Below are 19,692 nucleotides of genomic sequence, written 5' to 3'. Positions count from 1 at the left end.
TTAGTACCAAGAATCCATGACACGCCTCATGCTCATGAAGCGCATGTTGCCCCAGCCCATATTCATGAAGTTCCTGTACTGTCCAGGTCCGAAGTACCACATCCTGCCTCTGTAGTGGGGCTGCTCGTACATGAGCCAGTGGCCGTCCATCACATGACAGGACATGCAGCCGTTCATGCGGTAGCGGTCCATGCAGTTGTCACAGTCGTCCATGAACTCGTGCATCTGGCCTCCAAAGTCATTTCTATCGTAGACCCTCATTCTGTAGTTTCCTCTGTACTGTTGGACAATTGGCATAAGCAATTATGACAAAGTAATTCAATGCAATAATCGTTCCCTTTTGTTCAGAAATATATATTTACCATGGGGATATAGCGGCAGGACCTGATGCAGTTGTTCCATCCAAACATGTTCATGTAGTCACCGTACTCGCCCCTCCTCATGAAGTAGCTGTTACCCATGTAGTTCATGCCATCGTAGACCATGAAGCAGCCACTGTGCACCCTGCAGGAGTGGCAGCGGCTCATGTAGGAGTGCATGTCAGAACAGTCACCCATACAGTCCCAGGAACGTCCCATGAAGTTCCTGTCCTCGTAGAAGGTGACCTGAAACAAGTCAAAATAAATTTTGTTAAATGACGGCAACACATCTAGGCAGGTAATTCAATAATTGGTCAAAGAATTAGCTAGTTTTACTTACCCTGCCCATGTTCATGTTGGTAGGGCTGGTGGTGGTGGTGGTAGCACTCATGTTCAGAGCTGTCAGGTTGCTGGATGTCGTATCACCGCTGTGACACTTACTTTTATACCTGACTGACCCCAGAGAAGAAGGACCTCACATTCTGTGTGGCGTCCTGAACCAGCGAAACAGAAAAGAGGCGTGGAGTCATGTAAAAAAAGAACCAATTCATCTTTAAAGGCCTGTGGCAATTGTACCTTTACACCCTCTTAATAATAATATGAAAGAATTCATATTATTCTCTGGAATAGTGGAGAATTGAAAACTAGGATAGACTCTTGCATGTTAGCGTATTTACATTTTGATTGGGTGGGTATGGTGCGAACACAGAAGTGGGATATTGCCTGTTATGGTAGTATAGAAGCATTTTAACTATATGCAAGACTTGGTATCCAAGGTATAAATCGACTTCAATATATTATATAATGTGTTAAATATATTACTGTATTTCTGGATAATATATTAAATTGGGTAAGATATGCCAATAATATGCCAATAAGCTATTGCCAATATTTAATTTAGGCTGTACACTATTTTAAATACTGTTACACAGTATTATTATCACTGAAGTAAATAGAGAACTGTTTACTTCCTTGCTCTATATATCTCACACACACACACACACATATATATATGCTTATATTAAACTAAAACTATTAGTAACATTTCTAAGCATCTCCAGATGACCTATAGAATCTCTTCAAACAGTCCAACTCATTAAGGAGGTCATCCATGAGCCATGAACATGGGTCTACTCCAGCCAGGTTCACGGTGGTAGGCTTAGTCATTGTTAAAAAAAAAAAAAGCTGCTGCAGCGCCAGCCAGTTTAACCGCCACCTTCTCTATACGACCACTATTGTATCTAAAGCTTTGACCCAGCAAAACTGAACAGAAGCCTATAGAGCAGAATGCCTGCAGAACGTTGAACTCTCCAGACTGCCGCTATAGTGTCTACCTTCTGGACGTGTTTTTGTGTTATGAAGTTATTTTCTTTTCAATCCAAAACTGAAGAATATTAATTCAAATGTATATTTTAAATACACCCTGACCATGTCATAAAAAGTGAGGATAGGACAGGCAGTGAATCAGGAGCTTGCCAGGTTCCCCCTGGGTGGTACTTCATGAAAGGGAGAACCTGATTGGTCTAGGATTCCTGCAGCAACCTTATGAAATGGTACATTGGCTGGTTGTTCAAAGATTAATTTATGAATAAAATGTGACTCAAATTCATATGGTTTGATTTTTTTAAATACAAAATATGCTTTAAAAGTACAGCTGGCTGAGGGGGCAAAATAACTATTTGAATTAAGGTGTTCTACAGCAAAAAAAGAAAAGAATTGGACAGCAGTTTTTTTTTTTCAAGTAGCGTATTTATTTCTAGAATCTTGTGCCATTTGGTTGGAATATACATACAATACAGGTCACGTCCTTGACGCTAGAAGACATTTGCGCTTCTGACAGTGTGGCATTTTGAAGAATCTACGAACAAATGCATAAAAACCTGAAAGCTACGCCTCTGGATCTACAGTAAAAACTCATACACACAGAAAAAAAAAATCGATTTATATATCATGTGACCATGTTTCATCTGACAGCGATTTAAAAAAAAAAAAAAATTTTTTTTCATTTCCACGGCAGAGACAAATAAAAGTTATTTATGGGGTTTATGCAGAGGTGGGTCAGGAGGCGGAGCCTCCACTGCATATAGGCAACGGCCTATTCAATACTATCCCAGCACAGCTCATGTCAACAAGTGTGAATGGTAACAGTGATCACACGAGCTGAAATCAAGCATTGCCGTCGTTCACATTCAGGGCTTCATTCATTCAGACTGAAACCATCTTGTGATCACGTGATGAGATGTCTGTGGAGGTTCAGGCTCATCACTTCACCTTTTCAACTATTGCACGGCTCATTTCAAATAGTTTCTAGTTCAGTATGGACTTGTGTTTGAAACTTTTAAAAGAGAAGATGGGATGGACTAGGAAATACTGTGATAAGTCCTAAAATAAAAATAAAACAGAATGCAAAATTGTTGAACACTGCAGACTTGTGACACATGACAGCAGACATTTTCTGTAAATGAGCCACTACCCAGACGACAGCATGAAGCACAGCAGCAACTTGGAATGATTTCTTCCTGCCCGACTACGAACAGGCAGGTCGCTGCGGAGCAAAATGTGAGTGTGTGCGATTACCGGATTTATTTGTGTGTAAACAAACACGCACAGTACATCAAGCGTCCAGACGGTGTAGATCTAACCTGGCTTCACACCACACGCAAAAACCTGCATCTAATGCGACTTTCACAGTAGAAGGAAGCTGAGGATCCTGTTGTGCAGGTGTGTGTGTTTATCGGTTCAAGCATGCTGGCTCCAGCGGTGTGTGTGTGTGTGTGTGTGTGTGTGTGTGTGTGTGTGTGTGTGTGTGGGCGGGGCCAGGGATCACTTCTCCTGCAGCAGGGCAGGGATGTTTATGTTCCAGCCGATGGCCTGCCGGTCGAAGCCGCAGGTGAACAAGTTGCAGGCCTGGTTCTCCTCGTTCCAGGCGGAGCAGCAGACCATACGACGGTGGCCCTGTGCAGAACACACACACACACACACACACACACAAATAACAGACACTGAAGCAAAGAGCTCTTTTGGGGAAAAAAACAGCAAAGTGTGACCCAGTGGACCTTTTCTATTTCACATTGCGTTCCATGTCCTTTAATCCATATCAATTCTTTCTAGCTGGTGTCTGTATTATACCTGTCTGTTGCTTCGTGGCAGACGGGCAAGCCGCACTCCCGTCATGTCGAACAGCCTGACTTGCCGATTGTCGTGCGGAAGAGCAATGATCCTCTGGGTGGACGACACGCTTATCCTGTTTGTGAAGGGCGGGGTTAAAACACCAGACATAACAAGAATCCATGCAGATCTGATTTCATGTCTCACCAGGGTAGCTGCAGGTTTAAGGAAGCCAAATTTAAGACTTTTTAAGCTCACTTTCATCAAATTAAACATCCCGCATTGGTCAACTATGTATAGTTGACTGATATATGGCTATATAAATATATATATTTATATAGTATATTACCTATACTAAAGCCAGTCACTAGGGAGTCATTTCCATGTGCACACTGCACTTGGTAAACCCGGAAATGCACAACACGCCATAACCGACTAATTAATGACAGATTGAAGATTATCATTTGATTAGAAATGGAAAAATTGTTTCATTTGTATTACAAAAAAAACACATATTTGAAACTTGCCAAATTACTTAGAGGTTACTAGTAAAAAAATTATTAGGTCTGCAGGAATTTTAAGACCTTTTAACTCTAGATTACTAGACATAGACATTATGATATTCAAGGCTTTTATTTTGGAAAATACAATTTAAGACCCCCAGACACCTAAAGATGCATTTTGATCAACTATAGGACCAGTAAGTTCAGGTTAATGAAGCAAAGGCCACCTGCTGCAAAGCCCACCTATTGACGGCCGAGTCGGTGCGGATGGTCGCTATCGGCGATCTCATGTTCTTCAGGTCCCACACCTTGACTGTGCGGTCGTCGCTCCCGGAGACCACATTGTCTCCAGCTGTGAAGACTGCCGACGTCACCGTGCTGAAAGCCCAAACAGAACAGGATGAGAGTTGATTTCTGTAAATGCTTAAATGTACAGTGAATGTCCCACATAGGTCATTTGGGTATAAAGTTGTTTTCTGTGATCACAGTTTCATAGACTTTTCACTACATTCAAAACTTCAGTGGATTTGTCCCCGGATTGTGGTTTTGAGCTTCTTTTCTCATTGGACTGTGACCAGATACTTGCTCAGAAGCTGCCGAAGATAATTGCTATTAGATATTTTCTGCAGCTTACTGATGGATGACATCTGTATATACACTTTATTGTACAAAAATAACTTACGAGGCACTTCATTTCAGAAAAATTTAATGTAAGCAATAAGAGCACCCAGAAACTGGTATAGCGTAGTCATTCAATTTAATAATTAAACATTTTTAAACAGCTAAAAACGCAACTGTATTAATTAACACATGGCTCATGGTCTGTATTGAAATATTTATCGGTAAGTGATCGGCCAGGTCTGACAGATGACCACGAATACATTTCTCAGAAATTTGAGTCTAACGTGTCTAATTTCATCCCACAGGGCATCAGAAAACTGAACTCTCAGGGACACACCCCTCTGGACTGACACATTCACACACTCGCACTACCTCTGTTATATTGTAATATTATCTGTCTGTAATACCATCTACTAATGCACCGTTCCATTTTGCACAGCATTATTTGCACTATTTTACTTTGCACATTTATTATATACTTTACTAGTTTATCGCTGTCTGTCTCATTGTTGTCTACATGTTATTCTTGCACTGCCTGTGTCCCCTGTTTGCACCTTATGTACCCCATTTTGTCTGTGTTGCACACGTGCACTTTATGTCAGTGTGTAACTTTGTCTAATCGTTCAAATGTTACATGTAGCGCCAGGTTCTGGAGAAACGTTTTGTTTCACTATGTACAGTTTAACACGTATATAGCTGAAATGACAATAAAGCTCAACTTCACCTTCAATTTACAGCCCCTACAGTCAGTCAGCTTGCAGCCGTTAATTCCGACTGACATTACATTAGGGTTTAATTAGAAGGTCTAACCAGGGCTCAGGTGGTTTTTTTGATGGCTGAGCTCTCACTTTAGTGGAGCTAAAAAAAAAGGACCCCCTCACGCACGATCTGAGCAGGAGAAGTCGATTAAAAAGGTGGTTTAAAAAAAAAAAAAAAAAAAAAACTATTACAGCCCGGATAATCCCATTTGGCCCATTTTTTCATCTTAATGAAGACCTCCTGATGTGCTGTCATCGTCATCACAGCCTCCCTACAGAATCCTGAACACGCCCAAAATGCACCGCAAGCTAGAGGGTGGCGAGAAGGTCCCAGATGGCCCCACACCACTGACAGAAAGTGCTGTCAGGTGAGCGAATGGTCAGGACTTGTTTAGCCGCTGTGCTGCTTTTCACGTGCCCCCGACCCTGAATGCGTTTTGTGAAGGGAAACGGGGGGTGGGGGTGGCTGACATGTTATGCCTGCGAACCCCAGTGGGACATTTAATTTCCAGAACACTATATGTTTTTTGCACAATTTCAAATTGTAAATGGATGAAATACTAAAAAGGGCAGACCACTGCAAGGTGACTAAAGAAGCTACAGGACCAGCAACGCAACCGAAATCTGCAACGCAGTTATTATACTATGACTGGTCACTGGTGGGTTCTGGCTTCTTTCAGACCTCCTGCGAGAACCGGGTACAAACAACTGCAGGGGCACAAATTCTCCTCGGTGTCGAGAACAACTGAACCCCGCCACCAGCGGCTTTTTTTTTTTTTTTTTTTTTGAAGAAGAAGAAGACAATGTGCGGCGTGTGGAATGTACGGCAAAAAAAAAGAAAAAGCGCTTTCGATCACACAGGACATGTGAGACAAAAGCTGGATTGAGTCCATTGGCATGTGCATGTGTTCGGCGAATCAGCAAAGCCCGGGGGCCGGGCTGCTAACTCTGTTCCCGAAAGGCCTGTTTACAGCCGCCGACTCGCACAATATGATTACGTAACCGCACCGCCGTTACTACTACACCCTGTTAACTGTAAGGACGAGTTTTTTTTTTCTTTTTTTAATCTACAAGAGCCTCCTGCGGATCTATCAACCCACCCAACATGCCAAACCTGGAGAGAGGGCCAACGCTGCAGCTCCAACCTGGCAACTTTTTAAACTTAATGTCCAATAAAATGTCCCCACTTCCAGGAGTTTCCTGAGAATATATCAAGTACTATGCAAATACCGCATATATCAGTTTAATTTTTTTTACTATTTAGAATTTTAATACTTATATACTGAAAATTGGTGTGTGTTTTGTAAATTTTTATTTATTAAATTCTCCTTTTTTATATTGTGTCTGCACTGTAGGGAGAGGGGTGAAGGGATGATTTAAAAATACAAAAAATAAATAATCACTAGTAATCACAATTACTTCCACGAAAAGGTTTTCCCTGCAATGCATGAACAAAGTTAATGTGAATTATTTCCATGAAAATGTGATTCAGACGTGATTCATTTCCCAGGAAACACGATAAGAACAGAAGCATTAAGCGGTAATTACAGAAACTTGAGTGAGAAAAAGTAATTGAAGCAATTGACTGCGGCGTGTGAGACTGTGCCATCGTGACATGGCGTGGCCCCCGCAAGGCTAATCCCATAACCGCCATTGTCTGGCAGAGAGAATTAACTCCTTGGATCAGGGGGAATAATGCAAAATCCTCCACCAATCAATCAGAGGACTCAAGTGTGGGAGCATTAAAGAGAATAACGGCCTGCTGTCAGACAGCCAAGTCAGGGATTAAGCCAGTTGTGGCCCGGATGGTGATAGAACTATGACGCTGACGCACATTAAATGACAGGCAAGTAGAGGGACGAATATTAATGTGCGGTGCTGCACTGCCCCCTGCTGGTCCAGCTGCATTTACATCACCTCAGATAAACATCAGGCAATGTGTGAGGGCTGGACTGTAATAGAGAAAAGAAAAAAAAAACTGACATGTTTCACGATTGATAAAATATCCATCTACCTACGTATATGCAGGGAACTATGAAATTAGTTGTATTTTTTTCATATTTTTTTTCCATTTCGAGTCTTATGAATTCCATGTTTTCCTTTACAAACGTATTTATTCACCTAAAATCTGTGTGATTATGGAGAGGATAGGTAAAAAAGAACAAACGCAATATGACATATTTATGGCATTTGGCAGACGCCCTTATCCATTGTGACTTACATTGTGTCAAATCGCATTTAATCGCTGTTCAACAAAGTGCTTGGGCATTCACTGTTTGCTTTAGTAAACCATTTACATGTAAATAATATGTACATGCAAAGAACTATTTCACAATATTACACATACTTCCTTTTGTGAAATAAAAGTTCTTCACATTTGAAACCAACATGAACGACATTGGCGAGACCTGGAATACAAAAAAAAAAAAAAAAAATAAGTTGTGGAACCATGATAATAAAATGACGTTTTGAATCAGCTGATTTATTGCGTGACTGGCTCGCGCTAGTTTGCTTCTTTTGTCTCTTTCTGATACGAGTTATTGACCATAAGTGGTCATCACATATGTTCGTACAAAATTGCAATTCTTCCGATTCATTAAAAAAAAAGTTTGGGTATTGCCTAACCTAACCATTGCGTATGTGCGCCATTTTATTTGTTTGATTCCGTGATTCCGTCCGTGCTTTCCGAACCGTGGAAATCATAGGGCCCTATTAATGCAGTATTCTTATATGCCAATGTGTAAAAATACTACAGTTCAACTTTTGGTGCAGCAGACGTGTTGCGTGTGATCTACACTTACTCGGTGTGTCCCTGGAACACGTTCACAGAGTGGATGGAGGGGTCTCTGAAGTCCCAAAGGCGAAAGGTGGTGTCCCGGGATGATGTCACCACCAGACGTTGGGTGGGATGGGTGCAGCAGTGTGTCAGCTCCTGGTCATGACCTTCACAAACAAACACACAAAACAATCATAGTAATGCTCATTAAAATGCTTAAAATATCATAGAAGATTATGATCTAAATAAAAATAAATAAATCATTAAAAAAAAAAAGACACACCAGTGAGTGTGTGGACGAGTTCAGATGTCTCCACATCATACAGGTTGGCAGCTCGGTCCCATGAGGCCGTGACAACCTGCCTCCCACCAACGAGCCAGTCTGCTGCGATGACCACACCCTGGTGGCTCTTCAGGGTGGTGGTGGCCACACGGACTGTGGGACACTCGTTCATCCCATCCACATCTCCGTCAGCCTCATCCTTGTCAGAGAAGTCCACGTCGTCCTCGCCCTGGACCTGCTGCGAGACAGTCCAGAATATTCCGTTAATGGGAATAAAAAAAAAAAAGTAGGGCTTCACGACAAAATCTCGTGATGTACAATCATGAGACTATATGAGCAAAGTTATGGATTTATGAGTACAACAACATATGAGGGATCGTAAGTTTGCAAACTAACTAAACTGAGACTAGCTGCTCAGTCTCGTTTCAGTCTATTAACCATTCAGTGTGTTCCGGACTGGAGTTGCAGAACGAGGGGAGACTCTCTGCTCCAGGACCGAACACGGCAGTCCGGGAATAGAGCTGTAATGGGACCTATAAAGTTATAAACCTGGCACGAGGCTGAACCGACTAGTACAGCTTTTAAAAAGCTTTCTTTGGCCGCTACAAGCGCTGGAGTAAGACGGAAAAATAATCGTCTGATGCTAGCCTCCAATTCTGATTATCTCTCTTGTGATAATTGAAATGAATCACGTGACTATGGTGGCAGAGATTTGTGATTCAAATGAACATTTCATGTAAAAATTAACATTTAATAATTTACAACGTGTGAATCACCAAAATACAAATTTACAAGAAGCAAATCCTACGAAAAGGGTAGGTACTATAGATCAGAAGTTTGCGTGTGCTGACCGATAATTTACCACGTGAACTTGACCCGGCCTGACCCTGACTAAAACGATAACAATTGAGCCCGAACCAAAATTGTGCAACCTTTATATATTAAAAAAAAAAAAAAAAAAAAAAAAAACACGTTTGCTTATATACATTTTGTAGACAAAAAAAAATGAGGAATTCGAATAGGGAGAGATTTGGGTTAAACGAATATAAAAGCACAAGAAGGCAGTGATGGCACTCACACTGACGTCTGCCTGGGGCTGGGGGAGCGGCAGCTGCACCATGTAGCGCCAGATGTGAGCTGTCTGGTCCCCAGACGCTGTCAGAACACACACAAACAGATGGACTGAAATCCCGATGATCAGCCAAAGCGCCATCTATCAAAGCATTGCACAGCGCTAATTAAAAAAAAAAAAAAAAAAAAAAGACAGAAATCCAGACTGTTTTGGTTTGGGCGTGTGAGTGCAATATGTTAAAACCTAGACACATATCAGGAGTGCCAAACGTACGAGCCCCGGATCACATTATATATAGCTATTATTATGGCCTGATGATACACAAACGCCGTTTTAGTTATCAGCGGCATAATAATAGATCTATATAAAGTGACCTCGCGGAATGTGGCCCACAGGAATTACATGTGGACAAATTTTGCAGCTTTGATTTTAAAATCACTGTGCAAACTGTTTTACCAAAAACACTTCCACCTCTATAACTAAAAGCAAAGTATAGATCGTCCCAGCAAAGTAAAGCTTGCAATTAGCTGATGTAGCCAGCAGATGGTGCCACATCACAAAGCTATTCAGCAAAGTGAAAGTGATTAATTGCCACATGTGACACAGCCCCCAGGGGACACAGTGGAATGTGTCCTCTGCGTTTAACCAGTCCCCCGAGGGAGCAGTGGGCAGCCATGGCAGGCGCCCGGGGAGCAGTGTGTGGGGACGGTGCTTTGCTCAGTGGCACGTTGGCAGTTCTGGATTCGAACCGGCAACCTTCCGATTCTGGAAACCGCAAACACCAACCTAAGACCAAGTACAACCTACAGAACAAATCTCAACATATACATTATACAAAACTTTCAAGGAGTAGTCAAACTAGTTAAAACATCATCCACCCAACATCAACTAGTAGATGTAATAGATGTTAAAGTGTAAAATAATAATGATCAAAAAGTTTCTATGTAGAGATAGTGGTAGATAAACTTGGTGTTGGTCTCTCCCAAACCTTTAAAATAATGAATGATATCCTACAAGCAAAAGTCTACAGATGGAGAACAATGTTGTCCATCTGTGTATAACACATCATGCTGTTTCACAGAAATAAAGAAACTCTGCAATTAACGTCTTTAGGCAAAACAATATTTGATCAAGGTCAAACATACAGATTTTTATGTTATGTTAAAAAAATTGCTTGAAGAAAAAAAAAAAAAAAACAAGGCTTCGTACTCCAAAAAAATGTATATAAAGAAGGAATCTGAGAAAACCACACAGACATGCTCTAATAGGTGCTAGTAGCCTAGTGGGTAAGAGCACAAAGTCCCTATAACTACTGATCATATGTTGCTCTGGCTAAGGGCTGATAAATGCTGTAAATGTCTTTACCTGTCAGGGCCATCTGCTCCGTAGGGTGGAACTTGATGGAGTTAACTGTGCAAACAAACAAACAAATAAATAAATCTGGAATGGCTCTACCAGGAATAATACACATGCGGCGTGGCTGGACACAAGCCTACCTGACCCAGCATGGCCTGCGTACTTCAGGACACACTTGCCCGTCTCTATGCTCCACAGCATCGCACAATGATCTAAGGGGCGCAGGGTACAGTGTGGATAAGACGCTCAAACTGAGTATGTCAGTATAGATATTTATGGACAACAGCAGTGCAGCTTGTTTCATTTGAAACAAGAGCTCATTTAAGCCTAATTACTCCCACCATTAATATTAAGATATTCCCCCCTAAACATGTCCATGAAAAAAGGGAACGAGATGAAAACAGGAAAGGTTTATGTGATTAATGTGAGGCGCTTCACGTGTGTGAGAGACTGTGTGTGTGTGTGTGTGTGTGTGTGTGCACAAGAGAGAGAGAATGTGTGTGCGCACAAGAGAGAGAGAGAGAATGTGTGTGCGCACAAGAGAGAGAGAGAGAGAGAGAATGTGTGTGCGCACAAGAGAGAGAGAGAGAGAGAGAGAATGTGTGTGCGCACAAGAGAGAGAGAGAGAATGTGTGTGCGCACAAGAGAGAGAGAGAGAATGTGTGTGCGCACAAGAGAGAGAGAGAGAGAATGTGTGTGTGTGTGTGTGTTTGAGACAGAGAGAGAGAGAGAGAGAGAGATGTACCTGCTGATGCCGTGCCCAGTACTAGAGGCTGTGTTCTGGTCACACTCAGGTCCCAGATGCCATCTCTGTGCCCAACGTATTCCTTCACCAGCTGGCACACCGCCCGGGAGGAGGTGGCTTTAAAACTGGAGACGATCTGGAAGGAAGAGCATTTCACCTTTAATGCCCATATACGGTGTGCACATATATATGTGTATACAAACACGCAAGCTCACAAACCACCATCTCACACACACACACAAGTAGCTGCAGCACAAAATAAACAGAAACAAATTTAAGAAAGCAAAGCAGCATAGCCACTCACAGCTACACAGGGAGAGAATCACACACGAGCATTCGCCGTGACCGGCGAACGCTGACGCGCTGCTGGTCACCCCACGTTTCAAATTCTGCTGTTTTACTCTTAACGCCATCAGGAAACATGACAAACTGAATCCGCAAATCTGTCATCTACACAAATCTTGTGAATGGATTTAGACCACATTTATTTATTTTTTTGTCTTGGTTTACAACATGATTTGGTAATAAATAAATAAATAAATAAATAAATAACAATTCAATGGAAAGTAGAAATGATGAGTCAATAAAATCAAGAAAAAATGTGCATCTTTAACAATGACAATAACTAAAAAAAGCTAAATACAGACAAAACGTTGGTAACTTCTCATCAGGACCCCGGATTCGTGTAGCTAAATGAAATGATTACGTTAAAGAACTTTACTAATAAAGCACTACAATTATCATTAACACGTATTTGATGCACTAGCACTTTTTAATTGATTGACTTGGAGTCATGTGCATCCTACATGCTACATAAATAAATGCATATAGAAAATAACTTTTAAAGACGCTTTCTCAATACAAGATAGAGGTTGTCCATGTTCTCACTAAGGATTTAAAAAACCACAATTGCTCACCCTATTATTTTAAGTCACATTACATAAAAGTAATATTTTGAACCTTCTTACATTAAATGATATTAGATACAGATATTAGCTTAGGTGTGATGAATTATGGTCTATCAGACATCACTACTACTAATAATAATAATAAAAATAAGAACAAATCCTCTACAAAGGTTGCAGGTTCATGCACGGAACCCACACATGATGACTCAATCCTCATCAAATGCATTTCCCCTCTCACTGTAGTAATAAAATACGAACATAATTCGACAACAAACCGAGTCGATCACATCTTTCTTTGAAGGACAAAAGACGATGGCTGGTAGTTAAAAATATTTAACAACGTTTAATAGATCACATACGCCCATATATATCTCGGCCCTCGATATTTAGTAAAGTGCCATGATTTTAACCCTGATTTGTGCTTTGGAGTGCCACTCCTTTTATAAAAAAGAAATAATAATAATAACACATTTTATGGAAGTGTCAACTCTGATCATAGCAGCCTTCAAAGAAAGTCCTGCCTTGAAGCCGGTTAGTACTCCAGGGGCGCACATCAGGCTCTGGGTAAGATCTACCACACGTCTGACCATAGAGGGAGGGAGGGATGGGGAGCAGGGGGTTCGACTGGCCAGGGTCCCTTGGAAACCCAAGGGACGCTTCATGCAAGTTGCCGCAGAGATGTGAGTGAAATTACCCATGAGTCTCCACCCCACAACTCCCAGTTCCCCACATTGAAGTTGCGCGGTCCACCTACTTTGCCGTGGAACGAGTTTGAGCGCTGGAAAGTGGTTGGGAGCAAGAAGAGACAGCATTTTAACAATGAACCTCGCACAGAGCAAGAACAAAGAAGCAGTTACCGCTCCGAATCTGGACTCAACGGGACGAAGAGAAGGGAAATGAGGGCTACTGGTCACATGACACACAGGAACTCTACTGTCATAATCATGGGGGTGTAGGAAGAGGTATCTGCCTTGACGTTCATACTGGATAAGGGATACTGGATAAAGGTGCAGACTTGACCCCAGGGTCACCACTGCAGAATGAGATCATATATATAACCTATGCTGGGAACATTTAAGCTCTTCTACTGCAGTAAATGCGATTTCACCGCATTAACCTTCAGTCAGAGTTAATCAGGAGGCTTCATTTACTTCGCATTTCCTTTACTCTGAAGCAAGTAGCAGGACAGTACACAGTGGAACACCTACCTTGCTTGTGGAGGCCTTGTAAGTGGTCTTCAGCTTTTGTGAGAGCTGACTCGTGCTGTGGCTGGCTGTGCAGAGAAGCACATAAAAAAAAATCAATATTTCACAAGTTTCTGGAACAGTTATCTACGAAATAATCCGAGAAAAGAAAAAAGGTTAAAAGCTACATTTTTGTCATGAAAATCTGATCAGATATTGATACATGATTTGTTGAAGTCCTCCAAAAAATTTAACACAACTGCACCAACTAGAAAGTCACGTGAAATTTTTTTTTGTGAACATGTACTTTTTCTGCCATCCCGGGTGACACTTGACTGCATAAAAATTGCCATTGCGGCATTTTTAAATGGAATTATACCACTAAGCGGCTCACGGTGGCCTCATAAGAAAGTTGGATATGATTATTATTATTATTATTATTATATCATAACAGGCTTTGCTAAGCGGGTAAATTAATGTGGTCTTGTTCTTTTCATATTAAGACACACTAATAGCAACTAGTTTGAAGAAAGCCTTTTTCTTTGTTTATGGCGGCCCTGGATGGATGACACCTTTAATACTTGCCTATATTACCTATGCCACTGGCCGGCCCCTTGAGCCTTTATATTTTTGTGATTGCAGAGATTATCTTTAAGGCATAAGTTTATGTTTCTACATGCAAGTTTATTGAAGCAGTCTCTTGCCTTTTGTTTTCAGAGCTCCTTTGCTCAGATCTCCGCCGTCTATTGCTTGTCCTTCCCCGGCCAAACGTTCATTCAGGGACTCTATCTCTCTTCGTACTGCAGGTCAAAATAAATACCAATATTTCACATAACTCATTCGCCATGTCGCATTATCTCCCAAAAGACTAAACAAACAGAAAAGGCTGTAACGCTGTCAATATCAATCAAGGAAATATTAAACCTGCAGTGATATGAGTGTAGGGTTCAAAGAATAACTCATGCTCTGAACAATCTGTCCCCAAATACATAGCGATAAAGACCCAACAGAAAGTTAAAACAAATTACACAATGAATAAATATTTACAGATTTCATAAGTTTGAGGTTCTCTCACTCACACTCTAGGTTTTCTATGTAGAGATTTTCGAACTCGCGCTCGATCTGACCGAAAAGCTCCAGCAGGTTGCTCTTCAGGGAGAGGGGCAGCTTGTTATCCTGCAAAGAGTCCAATGTTTATGACCAGAACCACGATTAATAATAAAAAATTGAAAAAAAAAAATCAATTTTCGAACTTGGTCTGCCTAGAAATGTTCAACTCTACAGTCTCCTGGGGTGGACCGGTAAAGCAAAGATGTTCATTCAATTATGCATTTTTGGGGCATTCAACAAACACATTTATTGATTAATTGATTTAAAAAAGATTTACTTCAAAAAGGGGGGGGAAAAGGATGCCACGTGGTCTAAAATGTGTAGACAGCCTGTCTAGCGCCCCTGCTGGTTGGCTGGAGATTCAATATCAGACACCAATCAGAATGCGTTTCAATGTACAATTGCACTTTTCCGGTCCCTCCAGGTTTAGTGAATAGCTGCAACAAAAGTTGTGGTGTTTTTTTACCGGGTTGCTGTGCAACTGCTGAAATAAGTGAGAGAAGAACACTTTTGTACATTTTTGAGGGTAAATGAGCAGCATTCCTGTCGCACATGTTGGCATGTTTGGTAAGACGGCGGTATAACTGATTAGGTTGGAGTGACGCCAAACATAGGAGGTGCTGAGATTGATCAAAATTGAGGAAAAAAAAAAAAAAAAAAATGCAAATAATTTGTGCCGATTGGTATGTTTGCATTACAGAAACAGTCAATGGCAGATACCAAGAACTACTGTTGACTGTGCAGCTGGATTTTAGTGTCTGCTATTAAGCATTTTTTTTACTTAATCCACCCATTTGTTAAGCCCAAATGGTGAATTATTTCGATAATTTTGGAAACGGTCTCCCCTTTCATACAAGCCATGAAGCAGGGAAAGGGAACTTGAACCAGGAAAATGTTTTACTGCCACGTTATCCTGTTACCAGCCCAACCCGAAACAGGGTCAACACTCAGGAGCATATGGCACAGCAGCTCACAATATTCTATAAATATAGCACGCTAGCATGGCTAGCCTCTACCAGGCAGCAAACGAAACCAAAAACTACCATGAACTTACCTCCATTCTCAAGAGCAAGACCAACAACGATCCCAGAAAAGCAGTTTCACACAGATTACCTCTGATGCAAAGAGAAGGAACCCAGAATGAAGCCAACGTCTACAACGGGGGCCAATGAGCCTCCGGTTGCCACGCCCATTACCTGCACTTCGCCAGGCGGTCGCCTGGCAGCACACACTTCACCGCTGTGAACGAGCGAGTGTGCGTCTCAAAACGTGCTTTGCCTCTCTTCGGTCTGTCAGCGCCACATGTAAACACACATGCAGTTGGAGGGGGGTAAATGCACCAATTTGCAAATTTGCAAACACGGGGTCTCCTTAACGACTGGAAATAATGACGGCTCATCACCAGCGAATGAAAAGAACAAATGCCGGACCGGCTATTAAAATTTGATGGCCTCTCCAGAGTATTTCGCTGCAGGCCACGAAACAGTACAAAGTGTGAATGGTGAACACACGCTTGCTGTTATATTCACAGCAGCATGCAAAAGTTTGGGCGCCCCTAAACATGCCTGTTACCGTGGACAAAGTTTAAAGATTTCACCTCAGAATTTTCCTGTGTACTATTGTTTTTGATACTGTGCAAAAGTTTGGGCACCCCAATACGGGTAACTTTTATCAAAGCTTGCTGGCCTTAAATTGTTAACAATTAAAAAGTCATACGTACATAATTACACACCGAAAGTAGAGGCACCTTCTTTAATATGAAGCTATTTTTTTTGCAGTGGGTGGAGATCCGTGTGATGGGACGTACAGTGGAATTAGCATGAAGGAACATCTCCAATCAGAGAGCTGGAAAGATGGCCAGTTAGAGGCGCAGACAAATTCCAAACAGGAGCCTGTCCTCGCGGGGTTAATGGTTAACAGCGCACGGTTAACATTTTACAGTTCCACAGGCGCGGCCGGACAGGCGGAGGGAAGCTACGAGCTGGAGGACAAATACCTTCAAAATACCTTCCCGCCGTCACCATTCATGCAGGAAGAAAGCAAGAAGGATCGAGGAGCAATGCTGCCCGACCAGGTCTGAACAAAGCCGAATAAAGAGGAGTCCTTGGTGAACACCGCGCAGGGACTCACCTGTCCCTCCAGCATGTCGCGCACTCCGCCCGGGCGCTCCTGCTCGGTGCTGTTGGTCCGCCGAATGGACAGGCTGTGGGACTTGCGCTTCTGCTTGGCTTGGCGGGCGGCTGCGCTGTTCCCGCTTTCAACCGGCATCCCTCCTCCGTAGCGTCCGCCCCCGAACGTCCTACCTGGGACTGAGCAGACACGCCTCTTATCTCGCCATGAACGGATACAAAACCCCAAAATGCGTTTTTGCGATCACTTGTGCGTTTTAAAAATCTATTAACTGCAGCAAGGCTAAATGCCAGTTCTAAAATTCATTTTACCACGTTAACATTTCCTTCACCTCGGTATTTTCAGAAAATGATGAAGAATTGTGTTTACCTGGCAATGTTCCATTTGACAATCTACAGTTACACTGCACATATGAAACTAAACTAAATCGATTGTGACATCATCAACCTTTTTAAAGGTGTCCTGACATGATTTGTTTTTTTTATTTTTGCATTTATATCGTCTTGTTGGTCCCGTAATACAGTATCTGAAGTCTTACAGCCACTCTGATCCAGTCCCAGCGTTTCACCGTCTGTAGCTTTAAATGCTAATGAGGTAGAGAGGCGGGACGAGGAGGAGAGCGGCCTATAGAAGTTCAGCACCCTTCACCAACGACAATGTTTGGCGCGGACAGGAAGTCGTGTCGACGTCTTTACACGTATCGCCATTTCTAGCCACCGCAGGACCATAGACAGGCTGGGGGACTCGTATTAATGTTCAATCATCTCACAAAGTCACATTTTCACGTCAGGGGACCTTTAACACTGATGACGAGGGGACGGGCCTTCGTCATGCACAAGTTTAAGATGAATAAAGGCGTGGCTGATTATTGAGAGAAACGCATGGGAGAGCAAATGAAAGTACCAGGCGTATGTGGCAGCGATTAGGCAAAGCTGAGGCATCTTCAGCCGGATGTCTCAGCAGTCAAGTGGTCGCTTCGCCCACTACTGAACAGCACATACATTTTTTTTTTAAAAAAGCAGGAGAAAAAGCCCCGTAAACATGCCAAAATGATTAAAGATGGGGGAACTGTCATGCCAAATCTATTCCCAGTGCATTCCATACACACACACTCATGCTGGGTTCTGCATCAGGAAAGCCACCAGCATTGTGAAGGAGGCTACACACTCCTCACACGCACTCTTCACCCTCCTGCCATCCGGAAAAAGGTACGGAAGCATTCGGGCCGTCACCGCCAGACTCTGCAACAGCTTCATCCCAGACAATCAGACACCGGAACACTCAGGGACTTTCCACTTTAAACTGACACAGTCACACACACCACCTCTGTTATATTGTTTGATTATATATCTGTAATATAATCTATACGTGCATCGTTCCTTTTTGATTATCTATAATATCATCTACTAATGCACCGTTCCATTTTGCACAGCAATATTTGCACTATTTTACTTTGCACATTAATTATACATTTTACTAGTTTATCACCGTCTATCTCATTGTTGTCTACATGTTTGCACCTTATGTACCCCAGTTTGTTGGTGTCGCACACGTGCACTTTATGTCAGTGTGTAACTTTGTCTAATCGTTCAAATGTTACATGTAGCACCAGGTTCCAGAGAAACTTTATTTCAATTCACTATGTACAGTCTAACACGTATGTAGCTGAAATGACAATAAAGCTAAAATTCAACTTCAATGTACTAGGGGTGTGTATTGGCAAAGATCTCACGGTACGATTATATCCTGATATGTTGTGATACTGTACATATCGCGATATTCTACAGCTCGCTGAAAATGTAAAGAAGGCGCTCGACAGCACCACCCGGTGGACTAAATTTGTATATGACAATATCGATATTTGATATCCCCGTCACGATACAAATATATTGCTGTATCGATATTTTCTAACACCCCTACTTCTTAGCACATTTTAGAAAAGGATTTCCATGACTCTTTAAACATTCTTAAGGCCAAGCTTTCTCTGAAGATTTAAACGTTGAAGAACGTTTCTCACGCAGTCTGACGGGAACACATTCATGCGTCAATCCGACTTCAAGGACTTTTCCAGAACTTTATATGTTTATATCGTATTCCAATACGTTTGAAAGCCCGGAAAACTCTCTTTTCAAACGTTTCAGCCATTTCCAGGTTTTTAATGACCGCGGGAAGCCTGACGTGTTATTCTATACGGGACGGGACGCGTGTGAGGTTTTATCTGTAGTCTGGGACATTTTGGAGCCAGCCGACTCCACACACGCAGCATTCCGACCACATGCACCCTGCACAGGCCGCGAAGAGAGGAGACGCTGCGTCGGCGGTTTAAAAGAAGCGATGCGCCGCCGCCGAGGCTGCGCTTTCCGGCGCCCGTCAGATTTTGCTGGAGGAACAAGCTAACGGAGCTAACGGAGCTAACCCCCGCACACGGGGCGTGACCCGCAACCCACGCACACCCGTACTCACGCCGACTCGTCCAGCGCGCCTTCGGCGGTTAAAGGGTCGGGACGTCCAGCCCCGGCATGACAGACGAGCGTCCGCGGCGTCAAAAGAGCAGCAACAACCAGCGGCCGAGCCGCAGACTCTCATGCGCTTCCGGCTGAACAGGAAATACTTCCATTCAAAATAAAAGTCCTCATGTACACATTTACCTTTATATTTACATCATTTACATTTAAGGCCTTTATCCAGAGCGACTTACAACGTGCTTCCATGTTACCATCGATGAAGTGATCAATTCTGCTTCACTAGGACCCCCAACGATTAATACAATATTTTAATT

General features: G+C 42.4%; 2 protein-coding genes across 7 annotated transcripts; both read right to left on the bottom strand.

Annotated features, from left to right (window-relative positions):
* LOC114777856 (gamma-crystallin M2-like) lies at positions 1–1,522 on the bottom strand. The gene is made up of 3 exons (XM_028967042.1): positions 700–1,522; positions 363–605; positions 1–279 (listed from the first exon to the last, which is right to left on the bottom strand). Exons 1-3 carry the CDS (start codon positions 748–750, stop codon positions 1–3), a joined length of 573 nt encoding a protein of 190 aa, XP_028822875.1. The 5' UTR covers positions 751–1,522.
* A 77-nt stretch (positions 1,523–1,599) lies between these two features.
* On the bottom strand, positions 1,600–19,521 carry wdr37 (WD repeat domain 37). 6 transcript variants are annotated; one of them, XM_028967036.1, is made up of 17 exons: positions 19,377–19,521; positions 16,914–17,092; positions 15,980–16,072; positions 15,838–15,898; positions 14,753–14,849; positions 14,378–14,473; positions 13,698–13,762; positions 13,184–13,267; positions 11,582–11,717; positions 10,977–11,048; positions 10,846–10,890; positions 9,487–9,563; positions 8,409–8,643; positions 8,151–8,292; positions 4,214–4,348; positions 3,489–3,603; positions 1,600–3,314 (listed from the first exon to the last, which is right to left on the bottom strand). In XM_028967036.1, exons 1-17 carry the CDS (start codon positions 19,497–19,499, stop codon positions 3,183–3,185), a joined length of 1,887 nt encoding a protein of 628 aa, XP_028822869.1. In that variant the 5' UTR covers positions 19,500–19,521; the 3' UTR covers positions 1,600–3,182. The 6 variants fall into 6 exon arrangements, with proteins under 6 accessions (XP_028822869.1, XP_028822868.1, XP_028822870.1 ...); XM_028967035.1 differs by having other exon boundaries at positions 1,601–3,314; positions 8,409–8,646; XM_028967037.1 differs by lacking the exon at positions 13,184–13,267 and having other exon boundaries at positions 1,602–3,314; positions 8,409–8,646.
* Between the last annotated feature and the right edge of the window lie 171 nt (positions 19,522–19,692).

This window comes from Denticeps clupeoides, chromosome 2, assembly GCF_900700375.1.
Source record: "Denticeps clupeoides chromosome 2, fDenClu1.1, whole genome shotgun sequence".
NCBI classification, from domain to species: Eukaryota; Metazoa; Chordata; class Actinopteri; order Clupeiformes; family Denticipitidae; genus Denticeps; species Denticeps clupeoides.
Note: the sequence above shows the minus strand (reverse complement) of the source record. Positions and strands in the feature narration are given on the sequence as shown.